Here is a 19,012-nt window from a genome sequence, read left to right as displayed (position 1 = left end):
TCCATGGATTATCAGTGAGGTGTCACAGATTATCTTTCTTGTCCTTTCAGCAAAATGCCTACCTTGTTATTATCTGGGTAACAGTCTGCCAATGAAACCTGGACAAAAAGAAGAGGGAATGTGGCAAGTAGAAAAGTTTCCCAAATAAAAGCAGATAGCACACCAGTTCCCAGACAGAAGATTAAGAATCAGTAAGGCCATCTAAAGGGCTCAGCATACAGCCCTTGGACACTAAGCTTTCACTTGGGGAGTGAATATAAAACAATGTACATGTTTCTTTCTTTTTTCACTATTCATCAGGCTTTTCTGAAGCTCACTATAAAGTTCAGGGAAGCATGAAATTGAGATAGTTCTCCCAAGTGCTGAGATTACAGGCATGAGCTTACATGTCTGTGTTCAAGACATTGGCCGTTGACCATTGGCTACAATAAGTCTGGAGACTAACTCTTTAAAAAGGATTTGATTTTATTATCTTTTTAAATGTATGATTATTTATTTGTTACCCTTAAAGACTGATTTTTGACTGGACTCAGACTTAGAAGTAGAAGCTCTCAGCGAGGACAGCCCACGTCTTTTGGCGATCTGTTCCTGGTGCTTTCCTTTAGCTTCCTTCATTCTCTTGGCCAAAAGTTTAGCATATTCTGCAGCCTCCTCGTTTTTCTTTGTTCGTTGTTTCTTCAGAGCAATACGACGGCCATTTGTGTGGAATAACAAGATGATGAATCTTGGGTGCTTTGGTCCTGGGCTTCTTACCTTCTTTGCTTAATAGCTTTCTTACGCCATATTGGTGGACATCATCTTCTTTAGAGAGTTTAAAAAGCTTTCTGATTCTTCTAGCTAATTTTATTATTTTTTAAAACTTTGTCCCGGTGGGGGGCAGGGGCATATTCACATAAAAGTCATTTGTGAAGGCTAAAGATGTCATACTCCCCTGGGGCTGAGGTTACAGCCATTGTGAGCCACCAGACTTGTGTGTTAGAAACTGAGCTCAGGACCTCTAGAAGAACAGCAAGCACCCTTAACCACTGAGCCATTCCTCCAGCCCTGGAGATAACCCTTTTAAAGGACCTCTCTGAATTGTGATATGAGCCCAGCCACTGTTTGCATCTGACTTCAGTCAACAGCTCAGTTACACTCCATGAATATAAAATCCAGGCCTGACACATCTCACTGTACACTGCTGATTATTTCCAAACACAGAGATACCACCACCTGAAGTAACAGCTCTTGCTTATCTGAGCCTTGATGTGACCATGTGGTCTAGGGGAGAAGAAGATGGTGATTGGCACGGGGAATCCAAAAAACAAGAGGCTACTGCAAAAGGGTTTGGAGTGGAAGGATAGCCATTGGCCACATAGCAGAAAATGCAGGAAGGGGGCACAAGTGAGCTTTGCAAGTGTAGCTGTGGTTGGTGTTTATCGCTCTAACTGCAACACTGGTGTCATTCTAGCACAGCATGGCCACAGGAAACAACATTAGATTTGAGCCCATGACAATGAAGGTTTAAAAAAAAAAAAGTGTCAACCACAAAGATAACCCAATGAACATGAAACATTGGGTGGACTGTAAATACCACTCACTGTTTCCATGGGATCCTTTAACTGTCTTTCACTGGAAGACTCAGAGGTGGGGTGACCTGTGCGTGGAGCTAGTGAACGGGCAAAGGCTGAAGAAAAATTTGAAAGAATTCCTCGCACAACTCTACCGATGCTCTTCATAGTTTCTGACATCAGAGATAAACCAATGTGGTAAAAAGAGTTCAACTAATGCTCTAATAAATTTGTCATGTTGCCACTGATTTAAAAACAAATAAGGAAACACTAAACTCAAGGTGAGCAAAGTCCGTCACCGGATTGGAATAGGAAAAGTCCAAAACAGTGTTTCATAAAAAGTTGTTCAGGTCAGATGAGAAGAAAGCTGACACCTGGCAAAGTTTATTAAAATAGAAACTTTGAATTATAGTCTATGAACCCAAGTTTACCAGTCAGCCGTATGGCTACACCACTCTGATAATTTAGTATGCATACAACCTTAGATTAGGAAAATATTTTGCAAGTAGAAATTTTGTTTTTAGTTTTTAACACTGTAGTATCTCATTATTTTATTACTAATTGACAATAATTGTCGATGTCATGAATACACTGAAATGTTGTGTGGTGTGGTGGCTAGACCAAGTGTGTTTTCAATATGGAAATTGTATTCTAATTCAGGATTAAAAGGAACATATCCCAACCAAGGTACAGTTTTGTCAAGAAAGTCAGGTTTAGATAAAGTCAAGTCAAGCTAAAATGCACTGTGTTTGCTCTTTTACACACAGTATCCCTCACCATCTCTTCAAGGAAGCACAACTCAATGTCAGTAAATTCTGTTGTGCACCTGAAAATGTGAAGTTATTCGTTTAAAACTGTTTTAAGGTTCAGATTTTTCAGAGACAAGAAATGAAAATATCTTGTTTAAAAATACTGACCTAGAGGTAGAACTGCGGTGGCCAACCAAGACACAGACAATAACACATGGATCAGCTGAGGAAAACAAAAGCACTTGATATCACTCTGTGCCTAAATGTGCAAGTGACATCCTATCAACAATATGTCTCAAAATAGCACATTAAGGGAACATGTTTTATAGAGGGGAGTACATGCTATGCTTATCTTTTTTTTTTTTTTAAACAAACATAAGAAAAGGCTTAGCTATTATAAAGAAACAGAGCAGCACCTTCCTCTAGGGAGTGGCAGGGATTTGCTGGAACAGGTTTAGGAAATGTCTTAGGACATCACAAAACTCTGTGTTTGACCAGTAGTTTCCATATTCAATGAGTATTATGTTAAGATTTGTAAATTTATAATATATAAATATTACTTTCCAGGAAAGCATTGTAAACAGAGCATGAAACTAGTCGTTGGTAAGCATGCCCTAAGACTCTGAGGAGATTGTGTTGACATAGAGAAATTATTCTGAAATCTGCAACATTTATTGATGAACATTATTGATGAATCAATAATGGCAGTGAGATAGAGAGCAACGTGCTTATAGTAAAGCCTACAAGCTGTCCTCAGAATTTCATCAGTCTCTAAAGCTCCTCAAGCGGCTGAATTAAAAATAAATGCTTAATAACTGTGCAGGTCTATTTTTTTTTAAAAAAAATACTATAAAAGTATAAAATACTATACATAAAAGAAATGAAAATGTTGCAATTTCAGTTTGTAAATCAAATTACTTTACATGAAGACCTGACTTAAGGTTTTGTCCCTAGTTAGTTGGATTGGGGGATGAGACAGTAGAATGAGTTGGACTGTATATTGAAATCAAGCTGACAACTAATTCTAAAAGTGTTAAAATAATTCCAGTTCTTGTGTGGTCAGGTGAGTCGTTTTTTTAAATATAATATCTCTGTTCTCAGTTAACAATATATTTTGACACTTTGTGGCATGTATGCACGCACACACACATGTACACACCCACACATGTATACAAGTATGCTGAGCATAGACAAGAGTGTTTCCTACCGTACTACATAGCTCAAGCTTTTAAATGTCCAGTGGTTTAACCTGAACTCATCAGCTTTTTCTCATTATTTCATTTGGAAACCATTTATTATAGTGTCTTCTAAAACATATGCAATATGCAATAAATAGGTTAGCATACACATAGAGTGACACTGGAATGTATTTGAATATAATTTTATTTAGGCAGAGGCAAACATTTTCAATGTTTTCTTCAGAAAATAAGCATCCAAGAAAAAAGTTTGAGATGTTTCATTTTCGCATCTTCTGTGACCACATTGGATTAGATCTTCTTACAAATATATGGCAGTTTAGTATTACAGTTTTCAGCCATAAAGGCTCCTTTTAATTGAAAAGATGCACAATAGTGTTGCATATTGGTTTCAAGATCACCAAACCTAAAATGAAAGAAATTCCACTGTTACCAAGAAATTGCATGGCATTCAAATCCACATAACACTACGGAACTGTTACCCTACATACAAAATTTAAAAATCCAACCTGTGTGATTTCCATAACCCATAATTCATATTGATAAAATGTCAGCAAACTGCAAAGTTATCAAATCAGTATGGAATTGTAAATATTAATTAATACTTCAACTAAGAAGAGTCTGTTAGGAAAGGGATGTCAATGGGTTGTCAGGGTAGAAAGGGAAATTTAGAGAGCCCTGAACTAATCAGGAGGCTGTTCTTGAAACTTTAGAACTAAAGGATTTTATGCCAAATGAAGGCGTGCCAATTTATCTCCAGCCCAATAGAAGGAGCTGCCTGATCATCTAGCTAAAGGTATCCTTTCCTAGATGTTTGTTTCTCTTCTGGTAAACTGCTGGGAAAGTTCTTTCCTGACTGGGAAGAGAAATAAAAAGAGACTGCTGAAACTGATCAGAATGTTGGCCGATCTAAATGAGGAAAGACAGTGTCAAGTGTGTGAGGATAATGTTCATTTGCCTGGGGACTGCGTTCAGGGTCAGCTCTAGGAACATCGCCCCCTGCTGGTACTTTTGTGAAGTGATGGGTGAGCAGAAGACTATAAACACTACTCGGTAATGGTTTTGTTTTTATTTTTCAGTTTTTTTTTTTTTGGTTTTCCAAGACAGGGTTTCTCTGTATTGCTCTGGAAACTGTCCTGGAACTAGCTTTGTAGAACAGGCTTGTAGTGTTTTAAAAGTTAAGTAGAGAGTGAAAGTAAAAAAAAAAAAAAAAAAAAAGACAAAATGGTGAGCTTTGCTTCCCCAAAAGTTTCAAGTTTGCTTGGGTTTCAATATGCATGTGTTTCTGCGCTTTTTTTTCCATAATCTGTCCCACTTTCAAACCTCATAGACAAATCATGTTTGGATCTACAGATTCACACTGCAGAAGAGGCTTGCCTGGGGGTGAGTCAGATCTCTAATCAACTGAAAATTGGTGCTGGGATAATTTATCTCTTGGGTGCTTTTGGAACAGTGTGTGAATACCTTTGCAAATGAGAAAGATGTGAAACTCGGGGAGCCAGAGGGCAGAGTGTTTATTATGCTCAGACTCTGTCTGGGGGAGGAGTCCCTAAGAAATAAGTCAATTAGAATGAGGTCATTAGGGTGAGCCCTAGCGCGAGTGGCATCTTCAGAAGAGAAATTGGTGGAAAGAGAGAGAGGAGGGCTGAATCTAAGCTGAGGAGGGCTTTCCCAAGGTGGACCTGTTGACATCTTAGGCTTGGACTTCTAGCTGGGAAACTATAAGATGAGAATAAAAGTTTTTGTTTATGCCACACAGTTTCTTTCTGTTTATTAAGGAAATTTGTAGGGATTTTTCAGAGGAAAACAGGCGAGGGGTTAAAGAGATGTATCTGTCTTCTGCACATGAGATGTGTATAAAAGACTCTTTCTCCTCAGTTCTCTAATGGTGCTGAAACTGTGCCCCGGCCCCTTCATTCACACCATAATTTAACACCTGATGTTGGGTGGATACGTACAACTCAGAGGGCGGAACCAAATGGTTTTCCCACAGCCACTGTCTGCTGGTTCCGTTATAGTAAACGCCAACCCAAAAGAAACTCTTCAAACTAAAAAAATCCTGAAAGTGAGAAAACATGAACACATAGGATTCCCATCATAGTCTTTCCATCAGCTCTATGGACTTGCCTTTGAAAATGTCAACTCCCTCTGCATAAATTTCTCCTATGTCTGAAGTCTGCAGCCTCATCAAATGATGCTGTATTATAAGGCATATGTCAGCAAATGAAAGAAAAAAATTTCTGCTCTCATGGGTAGTTTTGGTTTGACATGGAAGAAAATGAGGTTAAAGGGTCTTCATGAGTTTCTTGGAGACTAACTTTACTCTGGTACCTTCATGTCTATAATAAAAAGACTCTCTATTGGGAAAGCACACAATGGATACTTTAACTTGATTCCAACATAATTGCTGGAGTTAGAAAAAATTCCTTCACATTGTCATTTGGTGTTCTAGACCAAGACACTTGCGCCATCTTCATGTAGGAGTATGCAGAGTTGTCATGCTTTTTCTGTCTCTGTGCCGAGATATTACTGAAAACAAGTATTTCCCTCTGAATTCATTACATCTATCTATCTATCTATCTATCTATCTATCTATCTATCTATCTATCTATCTATCTATCCGTGGTGTTGAGGATTGAACTTTAAGCCTCCACATGTATGACAAATGTTTTACCACTGAACTACATTCTTCAACCCCCATACTCTTAGAGAAAGGTTCCTGTTAAGTTGCCTTCAACTCACTCTGTAGCCTTGAATCCCAAGGATGTGGGATTTCAGGCCTGTGCCATCAGACCCAATTTCATTCATGAATGAAATTCCAAATACTGTTTTAGTATTTCTCTCTTTTTTTCACACAATACAGAAGTCCTCCCTATATCTTGCACATAAAAACTGAAACAAAAGATAGAAATGTGTTATCCTTCAGCCACTGGTCCAGTGCTAAACGTAAACAAGTGCTCATCTTAACCCAGTCAACCCCTTCAGAGTCCCTGTGCCTTGTGACCTACATCTGCAGCAACTTACCATCTCCTCCCTGTTTATCCTTATGAGACTGGAATTGAGGGACAAGCAGGCATGCTGACTCTCCCTCCAACTTAGGGTTTCCTTGGAGAAGTAGTAACAGCTGCATCTGAACCAGACCCAGTTCTCTGGGCAGGGATGATGAGATCCTAGGGAAGGGGTGTCTGTCACTCTACTGGAAATTCAGGCTATGATGCTGCCTTTCACTCGTTTAAAACAAAGAGCATGCACATGTGAAATACTGTAACAATGTTCTATAAAGACAACTAAAATGATTAAAATAAAAGTATAAACTGGAGACGTACTTTTTGCTTTATTTTTATCTGAACTTTAGGCCTTTTCTATTTCATACGCCATATGTCTGCTGAGATTTATTCATCCTTCCTGCTGAACTGTTAGTTTCCCTATGTCTATGGTACTTGGAGTGGAAACACGCCTTTGCATCATCATTAGATTCTTTCTTTGTTGAAAAGTTGCTCTTCCAAAATTTGTTTTCTTATCAATCCTATTGCCAAACAAAACCATGGAATCTTGCAAGACTGTTTATGCTGTATACAGAGGTATATAATAATACCAAAAATATTTCTGTATTCTGTTACAGTTTGTTATACAAACCTCTGTCCCACATTAATGTAAGTTGTTAAATTTCTGGGACCATGTCATATCTTTTCTTAGTTATGCTGAAGTGTAGTGCTTTTGAAGACTCTGTTTGCTATTTATGGAGTTAACACAAACAATACATATGTTTTGCCGACTGAATCTGTGCACAAAGACTAAGAAACCAGCACCTACCTTTTTGCTGGATCATGGGACGTGTTCTTTCAGAAGATACTACAAAAATAGTCCACATCATAATTAGTTCTTTCTTTTATATTGACACATCAATGGGATTAATAAAAGTCTCTGTTCTAGAATAGCAGTGGGCAATTTTAGAGAAAATGTTTAAAAGGAAGTAGGATTTTTCTATTTTTTGGTTGTTTTCTAGAGATAGTACTCTGAATCTCAGTGTCTCACATATAATAGACAAGCACTCCAGCTGTGCCCTTGGACAAAGAGATACATTGCTGCAAGTCTTCCCCAAAAGAGAACAGGGAGAGGCAATAGGGACACTCACAGTTTGTACTGAAAATGGTCACCGCTGTGACTACAGCCATCAGGAGAAGGCACACGGCACCAAGCACACTAGAGATGAGCCTCCATGGAGGTGAGAAATTCTCTGAGAAAGAGAAGCCAAAGAGTGTGATTAAAAGCAACTGGCAGTAGGATCAAGGTGATGGGACAGACAGGGTTGTCCCATGGGCTGCCATCCTCAGCATCACTGTGGGCTGCCATCCTCAGCATCACTATGGGCTGCCTTCCTCAGCATGACTAGGGCTGCCTTCCTCAGCATCACTATAGGATGCTTCCCTCAGCATCACTATGGGATGTCTTCCTCAGCATCACTATGGGCTGCCTTCCTCAGCATCATTATGGGCTGCTTCCATTAGCATCACTATGGGCTGTCTTCCTCAGCATCACTATGGGCTGCCTTCCTCAGCATCACTATGGGCTGCTTCCCTCAGTATCACTATGGGCTGCCTTCCTCAGCATCACTATGGGCTGCTTCCCTCAGCATCACTATGGGCTTCCTTCCTCAGCATCACTATGGGCTGCTTCCCTCAGCAGAGCATCCCAATGCTCATTTACTTCTGATTCTCCTACCAAGTCTGTTAAATATTTTTACCCAAGTTCCAAAGCAAATAATGACATGTTAGTAAAATGCCTGAACAACAGAAATATATTTACTTATAAAATGTCACATAACAAACGAATGTATCTGAATTGTTCCATGGAGCTAGTTTAAATGTCCTTAATTTAAAACAGAGTTCATTAGTCAATACAGGAAATACAAATGCCACAAGAAAAAAATAAGCCGAAAATATCAGTGAATAATTCACAATTTTTAAAATGCAGGAACTCAAGTAAAAAGCATTTAAGGCTAAAATAATCAGTTCATAGAGCTGAGCTTGTAATTCTTGCATTTGGTCTCCAAACCCTACTATCACCCTCTTTACCCTACAGCGGTTGTATGGGGAGAACTAAAGAAAGAGGACATTTTGAAACCTAAACGGGAAAGGATTGGTCTAGCTCTGAGTCCTTCCACGTAAAGGTGACTGCATTGTGAATTGGGAAGCCAGAGGGACATTGTTTAATCAGGCCTTTTCCCTTCCATATTTCCTGACTCTTTTCTTTAATCCAACGAGCATATGTCAAGGTGTACAGTGCAAGGATGGGACTTAGCAACCGAGTTGGGAGTGAAGGATGACACTGCTGCCAGCGTCTCCCACCACATCTGCCTGGTCAGCACCGACTCAGCAGGATGGAGTCGACCTTCTCTCCACCAGCAAACAGCCTGGGGCCGATTCATATACACAACAGACTCCAACTTTATCTTGATCCTTCAGTGCCACACAGCAGCTCTCTTACTCTTGGCCAGCTTCTCACATCTATTTTTTGTTTTGTTTTGCTTTGCTGCCAATATTCTATTCCCAATACTCACCACTGACTGGATGCAATGTCCCCGTAGAAGAAATCAACAGACACTAAGTGAACATTCTATGGCGGCAAGTCTCAGGGGCTCATGCTTCATTGCAACTGGTTTTTGTTTTCTTTATTTGGGGGTTAATTTTCAGACTACCTAAATTCCTATGAAAAATTCAATTTGCCTTCTACGCTCTCTGCTTTAACAGTATTCTTCACTGGGGATATCCCTGTCTTTAAAGAAATAAGGTGGCATTCTGGTTCCCAGCACTTAACCACTCAAGCATGGATATCTATCTATCTGCCTGTCTATCTGTCTGTCTATCCATCCATCCATCCATCTATCCATCTATCTATCTATTTATTATTTGAATCTGTGAATTAGCTTTTGCAAATTCCTAAACTCCCTTCCTCCATCTAAGCTTGGATCTTCCAGATATTTAGGTCTGAAAAAGACAAGCCTGTGGAAATCAGAGGGAAATTTCAGAAATAAACTATAACCTATAACTACACTAATATATGAAACCTTAACAAAAAACTAATTTTAAATTTGCTGATATACAACTTGTTTTGAGTTCCAAGTTTGAAGGAAATGCATCCATCTTCTGTATGCTTCAGGATATAATGAGATTAAAGTCTCCTGAGCATATCCAGAAACTCACCAATCCAACCAAATGCTCAGTGCCCAGAACAAGATTTCAAAACCTAGTGCCCTACATAGCTACAATTACTTTACACTTTAATTCCTAAATGATGTAGCCAGGGAATCCAGCCCGAGCATTTTTCACTTCTTAAAAGTTGATTTTTCCATTCAAGGCTAAAATAGCTCGTACTTTAGCCATAGGAAATCTAAACTATCCAGGTTGGTCTTCGAATGGTTGTGGTATTGACCATTACTTCATTTTAATGTGTTTATGTCTAACTAGATTTTAAAAACAGAAACCTTTCTGCCACTTTTTGTACCTCCCTAGTACTTAACAAACTTTAACCCTAAACCTTAATTTTCAAGTCTCTCTGTAACCACCAAATACAGTATCATACCTTCACCAGAGATGTCTTCTGCTGTGTTTTTGTGTTTCTTGCTATATTTTTGGTATTTTTGTCTCTGCTCAATGAATGACAATTCATTTGAATGAAATGTTTTCTTAATATTGTTCTTTGCTTTGCCCTTCTGCTGGGAGTTCGCATTTAGGATAGAATGGGTTGTAGGCACTTCATTCATCTCCATAAAGAGATAAAATCCTGTGTGGGAAAGAATGCAAATATGAGCATATTTTAATTTGTGGAGGTAAATTTTTAGTAAAAATGAATAAAATAATAATTCTAAAAGATTTTGTGTTGAGGAATCGATATGCCCATAAGCTTTCATGAATGCATGTCTTCAACTTTGAAGCCTGACATATATGTAGACATATTACCAAAAAGTTAGAAGTAAGTGAAATAAAATAACTTTAGAGGGAGTCAAGTGAATACAGTCAATTATTTTCTAAAACATTGTGGTACTGTAGCTCTAATCCAGCACCTTTTTGTGCCATGTATGCGCTTTTTGTTTTATGTTTTTTTAACCAATGGGTTACTTTCCCAGCATTTAGAGACTGTATAGAGAGCTATACAACTAGACAGACAGTCTGTCTAATTCTCCTGCCTTTATTTCCAGAGAGATGGTGATCTAGGCATGTGCTTTGCCAAATTAGTTCTTAGATAAATGTGACTAGGCTGGTTACACAGCCCTTTAGCACAGTGCTAACTTATCATGTATAAGGTGCTAAGTTTTATCCCTAATACCACAAAAAAGCAAAAAAGGAAGTGAGGAAGAAAAGAAGTAACTCTTGTCTTTAGTATAAACTAAAAATTAATTCAAACATCCACAAGGCAGAGGCAAGCAGATTCCTGAATTTGAAGCTGGCACTGGGTCTAAATTGCAAGCTCTAAGGCAGCCAGAGCTACATAATGAAACTCTTAAACCACACCACACACACACACACACACACACACACACACACACACACGTACAAGTAGATCAAAGACCTCAATATAAATCCAGTTACAATGAACTGGACAGAAGAGAAAGTAGGAAATATCCTGGAACTCATTGGCACAGGAGATAACTTCCAGAATAGAACACTGGTAACACAGACCCAAAGATCAATACTTAATAAATGGGCCTCATGAAATCAATAACCATCTGAAAAGCAAAGGACACCGTCGATAGAACAAAACAGCAGCCCATATAATATATGATGGGAAAAAATTCTCATCAACCCCACATCCAACAGATCACCAAAATATATGAAGAACTGAAGAAACTAAACATCAAAGAAAAACAAATAATGCAATTTGAAAAATGGGGTAAAGACCTACCCAGAGAATTCTCAACAGAAGAATCTCAAATGGCAGAGAAACACCTAGAGAAATATTTAACATCCTTAGCCTTCAGGGAAATGCCAATCAAAACAACTCTGAGATTCCATCTTACACCCCTGCAAGTGGCTAAGATCAAAAACACTGATGACAGCTTATGCTGACCAGAACCTGAAGCTAGGGGAACACTCCTTCATTGCTGATGGGAGTGCAAGCTTGTACAGCCACTGTGGAAAGGAGTAGGGCGGTTTCTCAGAAAACTGGGAGTAGATCTACGTCAAGACCCAGATAGACCACTCTTGGGCATATTACTGAAGGATGTTCAATCATACCAGAACATTTGGTCAGCTATGTTCATAGCAGCTTTATTTGTAATAGCCAGAACCTGGAAACAACTTAGATCCTCCTCAACTGAGAATAGAGAAAGAAAATGCGGTACATTTACACAAAAGAGTATTCTTCTGTTGAGAATTCTCTTTTTAGGTGATACTCCATTTTTAATTGGGTTATTTTGTTTCTTGATGTCTAGTTGCTTAAGTTCTTTATATGTTTTAAAGATCAGCCTTCTGTCAGATGTAAGGTTGGTAAAGATCTTTTCCCTTAACTGTAAATTAAAGGATAGCCATTCTACAGTCCACAGACTGGAGACAGGCTAGATAACAAGGAAGGCCCAAGGGGGGGACCATGCATGGGTCTCCCTAGGAAGAGGAAGTAGAAGAGACATCCTAGCTGGACTAGGGGAGGGTGGGCATGGGAACTTGAGTGTTTGGGTTGAGGGGTAGGTGGAGGAGGACAGTGATGAGAGAGATGACTTGAAGGAGGGGCTTTATGAAGTCAGCTAGAAGCCTGATGGAAAGAAAACTTCCATGAGTTTGCAAAAATGGCCCCAGATAAGATTCCTGGTAGTAGTGGATGCGTAGCCTGAACTGGCCATCCCCTGTGACTAGATTGGTGACTCACCCAGTTGTCATTGGAATGCCTATATTCAGTGACCGATGAAGGCAGATTCAGAGATCCTCAGCCATATATTGGGTCAGCTCGGGAGTTCTGCTGAGGAGATGGAGGAGGCATTGTAGGAAACAGGAGGTGTCAAAGACATCACAGGAAAAGCCACAGAAACCTCTAGCCTGGTTCACAGCAACTCACAGAGTCTGAACCAACAACAAGGAGGCTGCCTGGGACCAACAAAGGTCCTCTGCATATGTGTGATGGATGTGTAGCTTGGTCTGTATGTTGGATTCCTTGCAATGGGAGCAGGGTCTGTCCCCAGTGCTTTGGCTGGTCCTTAGGAACCTACTTCTTATACTGCAATGCCTTGCCTAGCATGAACACAGGCAAAGGTGCTTGGTCTTATGGAAGCTTGATATGCCAAGCTTTGCTGAAGCCTATGGGAAGCCTGCCCCTTTCTGAGTGATTACGGAGAAGGTGTGGACAGAGGGGAGACATAAGGGAGGAGGGGAACTGAGGGGAGGAGGAAAGGCTGTGGTCAGAATGTAAAATAAATAAATTAATAAAGGAAAAAGAAAATGTACACATAAAAGAACATAAAAAAAAACTTGTGAAAAAAATTTAAAAATCTATATTGTTACTCAAAGACTGTGATTCATCAAATGAAGCAGCCATTGGACCTGAGAAAAGTCAGTTAGAACTTTAGAATGAACTAATCTCCAAAGTTTCAAGGCACAAGCTCCTCTGAGATCACTGAAGCTCACACTGTGAAATCCAGGCAATGCCCCAAGTGATTTTCTGTGTATATATCTAGAACTCTCACTGTTTCTGGCCATAGCTCCTAGGTAGTTATAACACCTGTAATTAGAGTGTGGGGCTAAGATATGCTTTTTCTGCCCTTCATGAGCAAAGAGGTCAAGATCATGCTGGAGAAACTCACAGAAACAGATGACCTGACCAAGTGAGAGCATACAGATTCCAAAAGTAAAGCTGGGGAACCAGCATAGGACCGAACCAAACCCTCTGAATGTGGGTGCCAGTTAGGAGGCCTGGGCAGTCTATGGGACCTCTACCATTGGAGCCAGTATTTAACCCTAGTGCATAAATGGACTTTGGGAGCCCATTCCCCATGGAGGGATACTCTCTCAGCCCAGATACATGGAAGAGAGCCTAGGCCCTCCCTCAAATGATGTGACAGATTTTGAAGATCTCCCATGGAAGGCCTCACTCTCCCTAGGGCGTGGATTAAGGGTAGGATGGTGGGGGTCGGTGAGGGGCATGGGAGGATGGATGGAACTGGGATTGATGTGTAAAATAAGATTGTTTCTGAATTAAATAAATACATTTTAAAGAAAGATGCTTTTTTCACTGTTTCCTCCGGTGAGACTATTATGAATGACTCTTGTACTAAGTTAACATTTAAGCAAGTCCATATCCCATTAATTCAGTCCATGAAACAAGCAAACCAACAAAAACACTCAAGACAGACCAAATACCAAAAGAACCAAAGCTTAGAGTGGGAAAATTTAATTCCACGCTATCTCCTAATTTGGTTTTATATAGTAGAGGGTCGAACACTGACCAGAACACAGTCACTTGTTGGTGACTCAGATTTCCAGAAAAGTTTCACTGTGAAAAATTCACATGCCTGAAAGTTACTGTGCAGAGCTGGAGTTGGCAGTGCCCTTGCTTTGGCCTGTCATTGATTTCCATAGATTAGGAATATGAGCCAAATAAAATGAAACCTTGCTTCCTGGTGTACTCTGGTTAATGTTTGTTTTCATCAAAAATGTCTTAGTCAAGGCTGTAGAGGTGACTCAGTAGTTAAGAATACTGGCTGCTTTTCTAGAGAACCTGAGTTCAATTTCCAGCACCCATGTGGTAATTCACACAGGTGGTAATTCCTGACCCAGGCTCTCTTGAAGTTGCCTGGGGCACCAGGTACACATATGGTGCACAAACATACATGCAGGTATAATGCCCATACTTATACATCAACGAAACAATTAAAAAATGAGAAATGGCATTCAAGGAGAGTTATTTCCCTAAGGAAAAAAAATTATACTGATTATATACCAAATCTTCAAACGGAAATGCTTAAACATACCTGAAGCAAGGAGGAAATCCCAGGAACTTAGGCTAAAACTTTAATATGTGGTAGTCAGCAGTCTGGGAGCAGGGTATGTAAGACCTGGATGCCCAGCGAAAGCTTTGCTGCTTGCACACACGTCTCAGCCCCCACAGCAAAGTCCTCCCGGATGCTTTCCACTTCCCCTTAGCACCCACAAGATGGGTAAGAGCACAGCCTGGAACGCAAGTGACAACAGACATTCATTCACTGCTTAAAACTCAAAAGAGACCAGGCATTCATTCCCAGACACAAGTTGTGGATCCTACAAACAAAGGGGAAACATTGATAAGATCAAATATTCCTTTCCCATGAACATGTCATCACCAAAATTTTGTTGTATCTGTCTCTCTAGAGCCATAATTTAAACTCAATTGAGTCATAATGGTATAAGAAATTGTGTGTGTGTGTGTGTGTGTGTGTGTGTGTGTGTGGTTCCCCCCCTTAACCTTCCTTTGAACTTAACTAAATTTTACAGTTTTTCTTCCAGACTTTAACTGACTGACCATCATATTTTGAAAAGCATATACCTTTGGAGACTTGCTTGTGTATTCTTTCTATATCCCTTTGAGATATAAATCTTCTGCCTGTTTCTAGTTGTATATGGTAGCAATGTCTCTGTCAAAGCCGCTGGAGCCATTCCTCTAGTTCAGTCATTGAGAAAGAAAAGGACTCTGCTCAGCCTCAGGCACCACACGCTGGGAAACACACCTAAGCCATTAGCTGACCTCTTCCATAATGCCCTGGGATACTCCCCTTACTTACAGCTGTCTCTGTTGCTTCTGCTTTTTGCTTGAAAAGAGCTGAATTCCATTTCCCAAGTTCTTTGCCCATCTTATTCTTTCCAGTATAATTTTTCTCTGAGTGTGTGTGTGTGTGTGTGTGTGTGTGTGTGTGTGTGTGTGTGTGTGTGTGTCTTAAATATCCTATTAATGAGAAGTCCAGACAGACAACAGTGTGGCAAAGACTTCAGTTCTGGCCCCAACACTGCCACCAACAGGCAGTACAGTGCGGTCCCTAAAATAGAATCAGGCCCTGATGCCCTGAGCTGCAGTCTGGTGGGAAGTCTATTATCTTCTAAATGCCCTCATCCTGGATACATTTTGGTGTCGCTATAAGTCAACTTTCAAACAGTGGCCCAGGAAACAGGGATCAAAACTCCCAAGGGTGCAGCCTGGGGAAGTCAGTCTCACAGTCTCATGGGCCTCTACTTGGATGCCACTGGGGTTCTCCGGCTGCAGTAGAGATTTCCAAGGTAAGTCCAAGTCATACAAACATGGCCTGTTTGTTGATTAGGAGAAAGGGCATATGTATTTTGAATTGCATCAGAGAGAAATGTTCCTCAGTGTGTCACTGGGAAGTGATTTGGGGGGTCCTGGATTTACGCTATTTAAAGGAGAGAAAGAAAATATTTTAACTTACTCATCTCCATCCTGAAAATTTTTAAGTATATATGAAATCACAGGATGACTTACTTAAGAGCCCATTAGATGATGGGCTTACACACAAGGAAAGGATTAATAAAAAAGACAAAAGTATAAATAAAAATTTTAAAAAGTACAGAGGTCACAAAAAAGTTGCAACATATTTTATCCTGGAAAGAGACAACCAGCCATTATAGCAACTTTCTGTGTGATATTTTAGGCAGTATACACTCTGGCTGTCCTAGAACTCATTCTGTAGACCAGGCTGGCTTGGAAATCTGCAAGATCTGCTTGCTTGTCTAAAGATGTATACCACCACCACCAGGCTTCCTTGTATTTTTATGGGACTTTTTTTTTTTTTCATGTATTTGTACTTCCACTTAAAAGGTGTTTAGTTCTCTTAACATGTAAACTTGAACTCTTACAATAAAGTCTTCGAAACATTTGAAGTCTTGCTTTGTTTTTAATGTGACAATTAATGCTACAAAAAAAGTTGTTAAATGGATCTAGCCTGCCACCTAATGTCTATGCAGAAAATGACTATAGCTATCTTGGAAATCCAGCATTTTGGGGAGCACAGCATGAAGATCTTTTTACCCACATTTCCCCAGAGGAACTAGGAATGTTAAGCACACACGATTGTCTTCTCAAGGGAATGTCTTCTCCCATCCAGAAATTTGGGAATGGGAAGTGATTAACAGCCTGGTGATCTATGTTATCTGTTGGACCAGATCATATCAAGCACCTACAACCAGGATGGCAGGTGGCTAGTCATCCAAATGATCATTACACGCAGGGATTCCCCAAACTCCCACAACAGGACCAGAGATAGCTGATAGACCAAATGACCTCTACAGCATCTGTATGACCTGTATGATCTGTAAGGCCAGGCCCTTTCTTAGGCCTCTAAGATAATGCAGGTAGAACCTATCTTCTTGGAAGAAATAACATGTAACCTGAGGTGAGTTTCAATGCAATCATGCCTTCTCATGTATCAGGGATTGTATTACACCAGGGAACTTTTTCCAGATTATATTGTGTTTAAGAGTGCTGGCAATAAACCACCTGGCATCAGACTCCTGAGGTTTGATCTAGATTGATGAAGTCAATCTGAATTGAGTTTTCATTTGTACCTCTTTGTGGTTTGCCTAGCTGCAGCCTGCAGGGTTTTTGTAAGCAATTGAGAATAAATTGTGAAGTTTTAAGCTGAGAAGACAATGGTGAATTTGTTGTTGAATAATAATGTACTCTAAATAATTATAAGGTAATTCTTTTGTATTTTATGTGAAGCTATGTTTAAATTTTGCTCTTCTAAGTTTATTCACCTTGAAAGCTAAGCATTTGCAAATTGATTACATGAGCTGGAGAATGACCAGGACCTCAAGGAATGTAATCAGCATTGACTTAAGCACTTTATCTACATAATATGGACAGATAGTGAGGCTTTATTATCACCGGTAAAACTCCCACAGATATGGAGTCATTAGTTATTTAAATTGGGAAAAGACAATGCAAGACATCCCTTATCATCAGGATGTAAACAGAGGGAAAGAAAAGGCTTAAATTCCTTGAGGGATTAGAGTAGGAGCAGAGACCCCTGGCTGAAGGTGGGTGGGGCCATCGTTTAATAGTTGCATTCATGTCCTTAAGATCATGGAAAAGTTGAAAATTTTATTTTCTATCTTTTTATGAATTATAAAAATAGGGGAGTTCCAAAGGACTGAAGGTTCTTATATCCTAATTGCAACTGATCCTGTACTAGAAGTTGGGCCTGTTTTAATTTTTCCCATGAAGAGGGAAAAACAAAAAACTAAAAGAGGAAGCCTAGTATTCTGGTGTGTGGTGTAGAGGATGCGGCGAGGCGGGCTGGGCTGGGGTGGGGGTGCCCTCCACTCCTCAGGAAAGGGCCCTGGAATCTGGCCAAAACAGAGGATTAGAAAGAAAATACAATAAACTGCCTCTCCTCCCAAGGAACAACAGGGCGGAGTACCTGATAAGACAAGCGGAGAAAAAGACAGAATCTGAGTGAGCTCTCCTTTACAAAGGGACTCTAGCAGACAGAGGTTCATCTGACAGTGTGTGTCTGAAGTTTTACTGTGTCTGAGGTTTGACGGGGAGGGGAAACTGGGAGAGCGAAGACTGGGGGAACCTATTTAATATGGGCAGGGACTCCTAAAGGTGATAGGGAAGGGGTGAATGTGGGCGTGGACCACCTCTTAAGAGCCGGGAGGGGCCATCGATTCCGGCTGTGATCTGTGCAGAGGCACCAAGTGAAATATCGACTTTCTCCTGTGCCTTTGTTTTCTCTTTCTGCTGAGTGTTCCCTGAGGGATCAGCTGCTAATGAGTGAGATGAAGAGACAGGAGGTGTGGGAACCCTGAACAATAGTGACCTCACCTCTCAGTCCATAATAGCAGCTCTTATGTGCCCCAGCAGGACTGAGAGCAGAGTGGTCCAGCAGGGAGGGAGGAACAGAGCCACCAGGAGCCGGAATGACCTCTAAAGTAGGAACTGGATGGCCGGAGCATGATGGAACCTCCTGAATTCACAGCCCAGATGCGTGTGAACCTCTGACCCGGAGGAGGATCCTCCGCAAAGCGGCACTGAGGACTCCCTCCTCACCTCCCGTCACGCATCTCAGGGAGGAACCTTGGCCAAGGCTGCACCAACCCTTCCACCCTGGCTCTGTGCCCTTTGGCTCTACTGTGGGAGGGCAGGTCAGGGGCTACTGAATGAGAAGGACAAGGTGACACGGGGGAGTAACTGCTGGCACCCTCAGTCCTGCTAGGGTCTGCAGGAAAACGAAACCAAGTCACCAGGACTGGATATGATTGGCCCAGTGCAGGACCCCAGGAGAAGGGGTTCTCAGACTTCTCCTTTGACCGAAGGCGTTTTATGTTCTAAAGAATGCCTTTGCCTGGGATTCCTCACAAACCTCCCACTTCCCCCCACTTCTTTGCCCTTGAACTTTCTTCCCACCTCCTCACCATATGTTACAACCAGACCATCATAAATATTTCCAGGGACAAGACAGCCACAACCACCCACGTATTCACTTTTTTCTTCTTCGTTATTGTTGTGTTTTAAGGCAGGATTCCACACTTTAACCCATAGG

The 19,012-nt window shown here is 40.6% G+C and overlaps 1 protein-coding gene across 1 annotated transcript; it reads right to left on the bottom strand.

Annotated features, from left to right (window-relative positions):
* Nucleotides 1-3,666: 3,666 nt before the first annotated feature.
* On the bottom strand, nt 3,667-10,272 carry LOC127212849 (killer cell lectin-like receptor subfamily E member 1). Its single transcript, XM_051173037.1, has 6 exons — nt 10,078-10,272; nt 7,631-7,732; nt 7,309-7,347; nt 6,520-6,665; nt 5,454-5,554; nt 3,667-3,901 (listed from the first exon to the last, which is right to left on the bottom strand). Exons 1-6 carry the CDS (start codon nt 10,262-10,264, stop codon nt 3,787-3,789), a joined length of 690 nt encoding a protein of 229 aa, XP_051028994.1. The 5' UTR covers nt 10,265-10,272; the 3' UTR covers nt 3,667-3,786.
* Nucleotides 10,273-19,012: the final 8,740 nt, after the last annotated feature.

Source organism: Phodopus roborovskii, unplaced genomic scaffold, assembly GCF_943737965.1.
Source record: "Phodopus roborovskii unplaced genomic scaffold, PHOROB, whole genome shotgun sequence".
NCBI classification, from domain to species: domain Eukaryota; kingdom Metazoa; phylum Chordata; class Mammalia; order Rodentia; family Cricetidae; genus Phodopus; species Phodopus roborovskii.
Note: the sequence above shows the minus strand (reverse complement) of the source record. Positions and strands in the feature narration are given on the sequence as shown.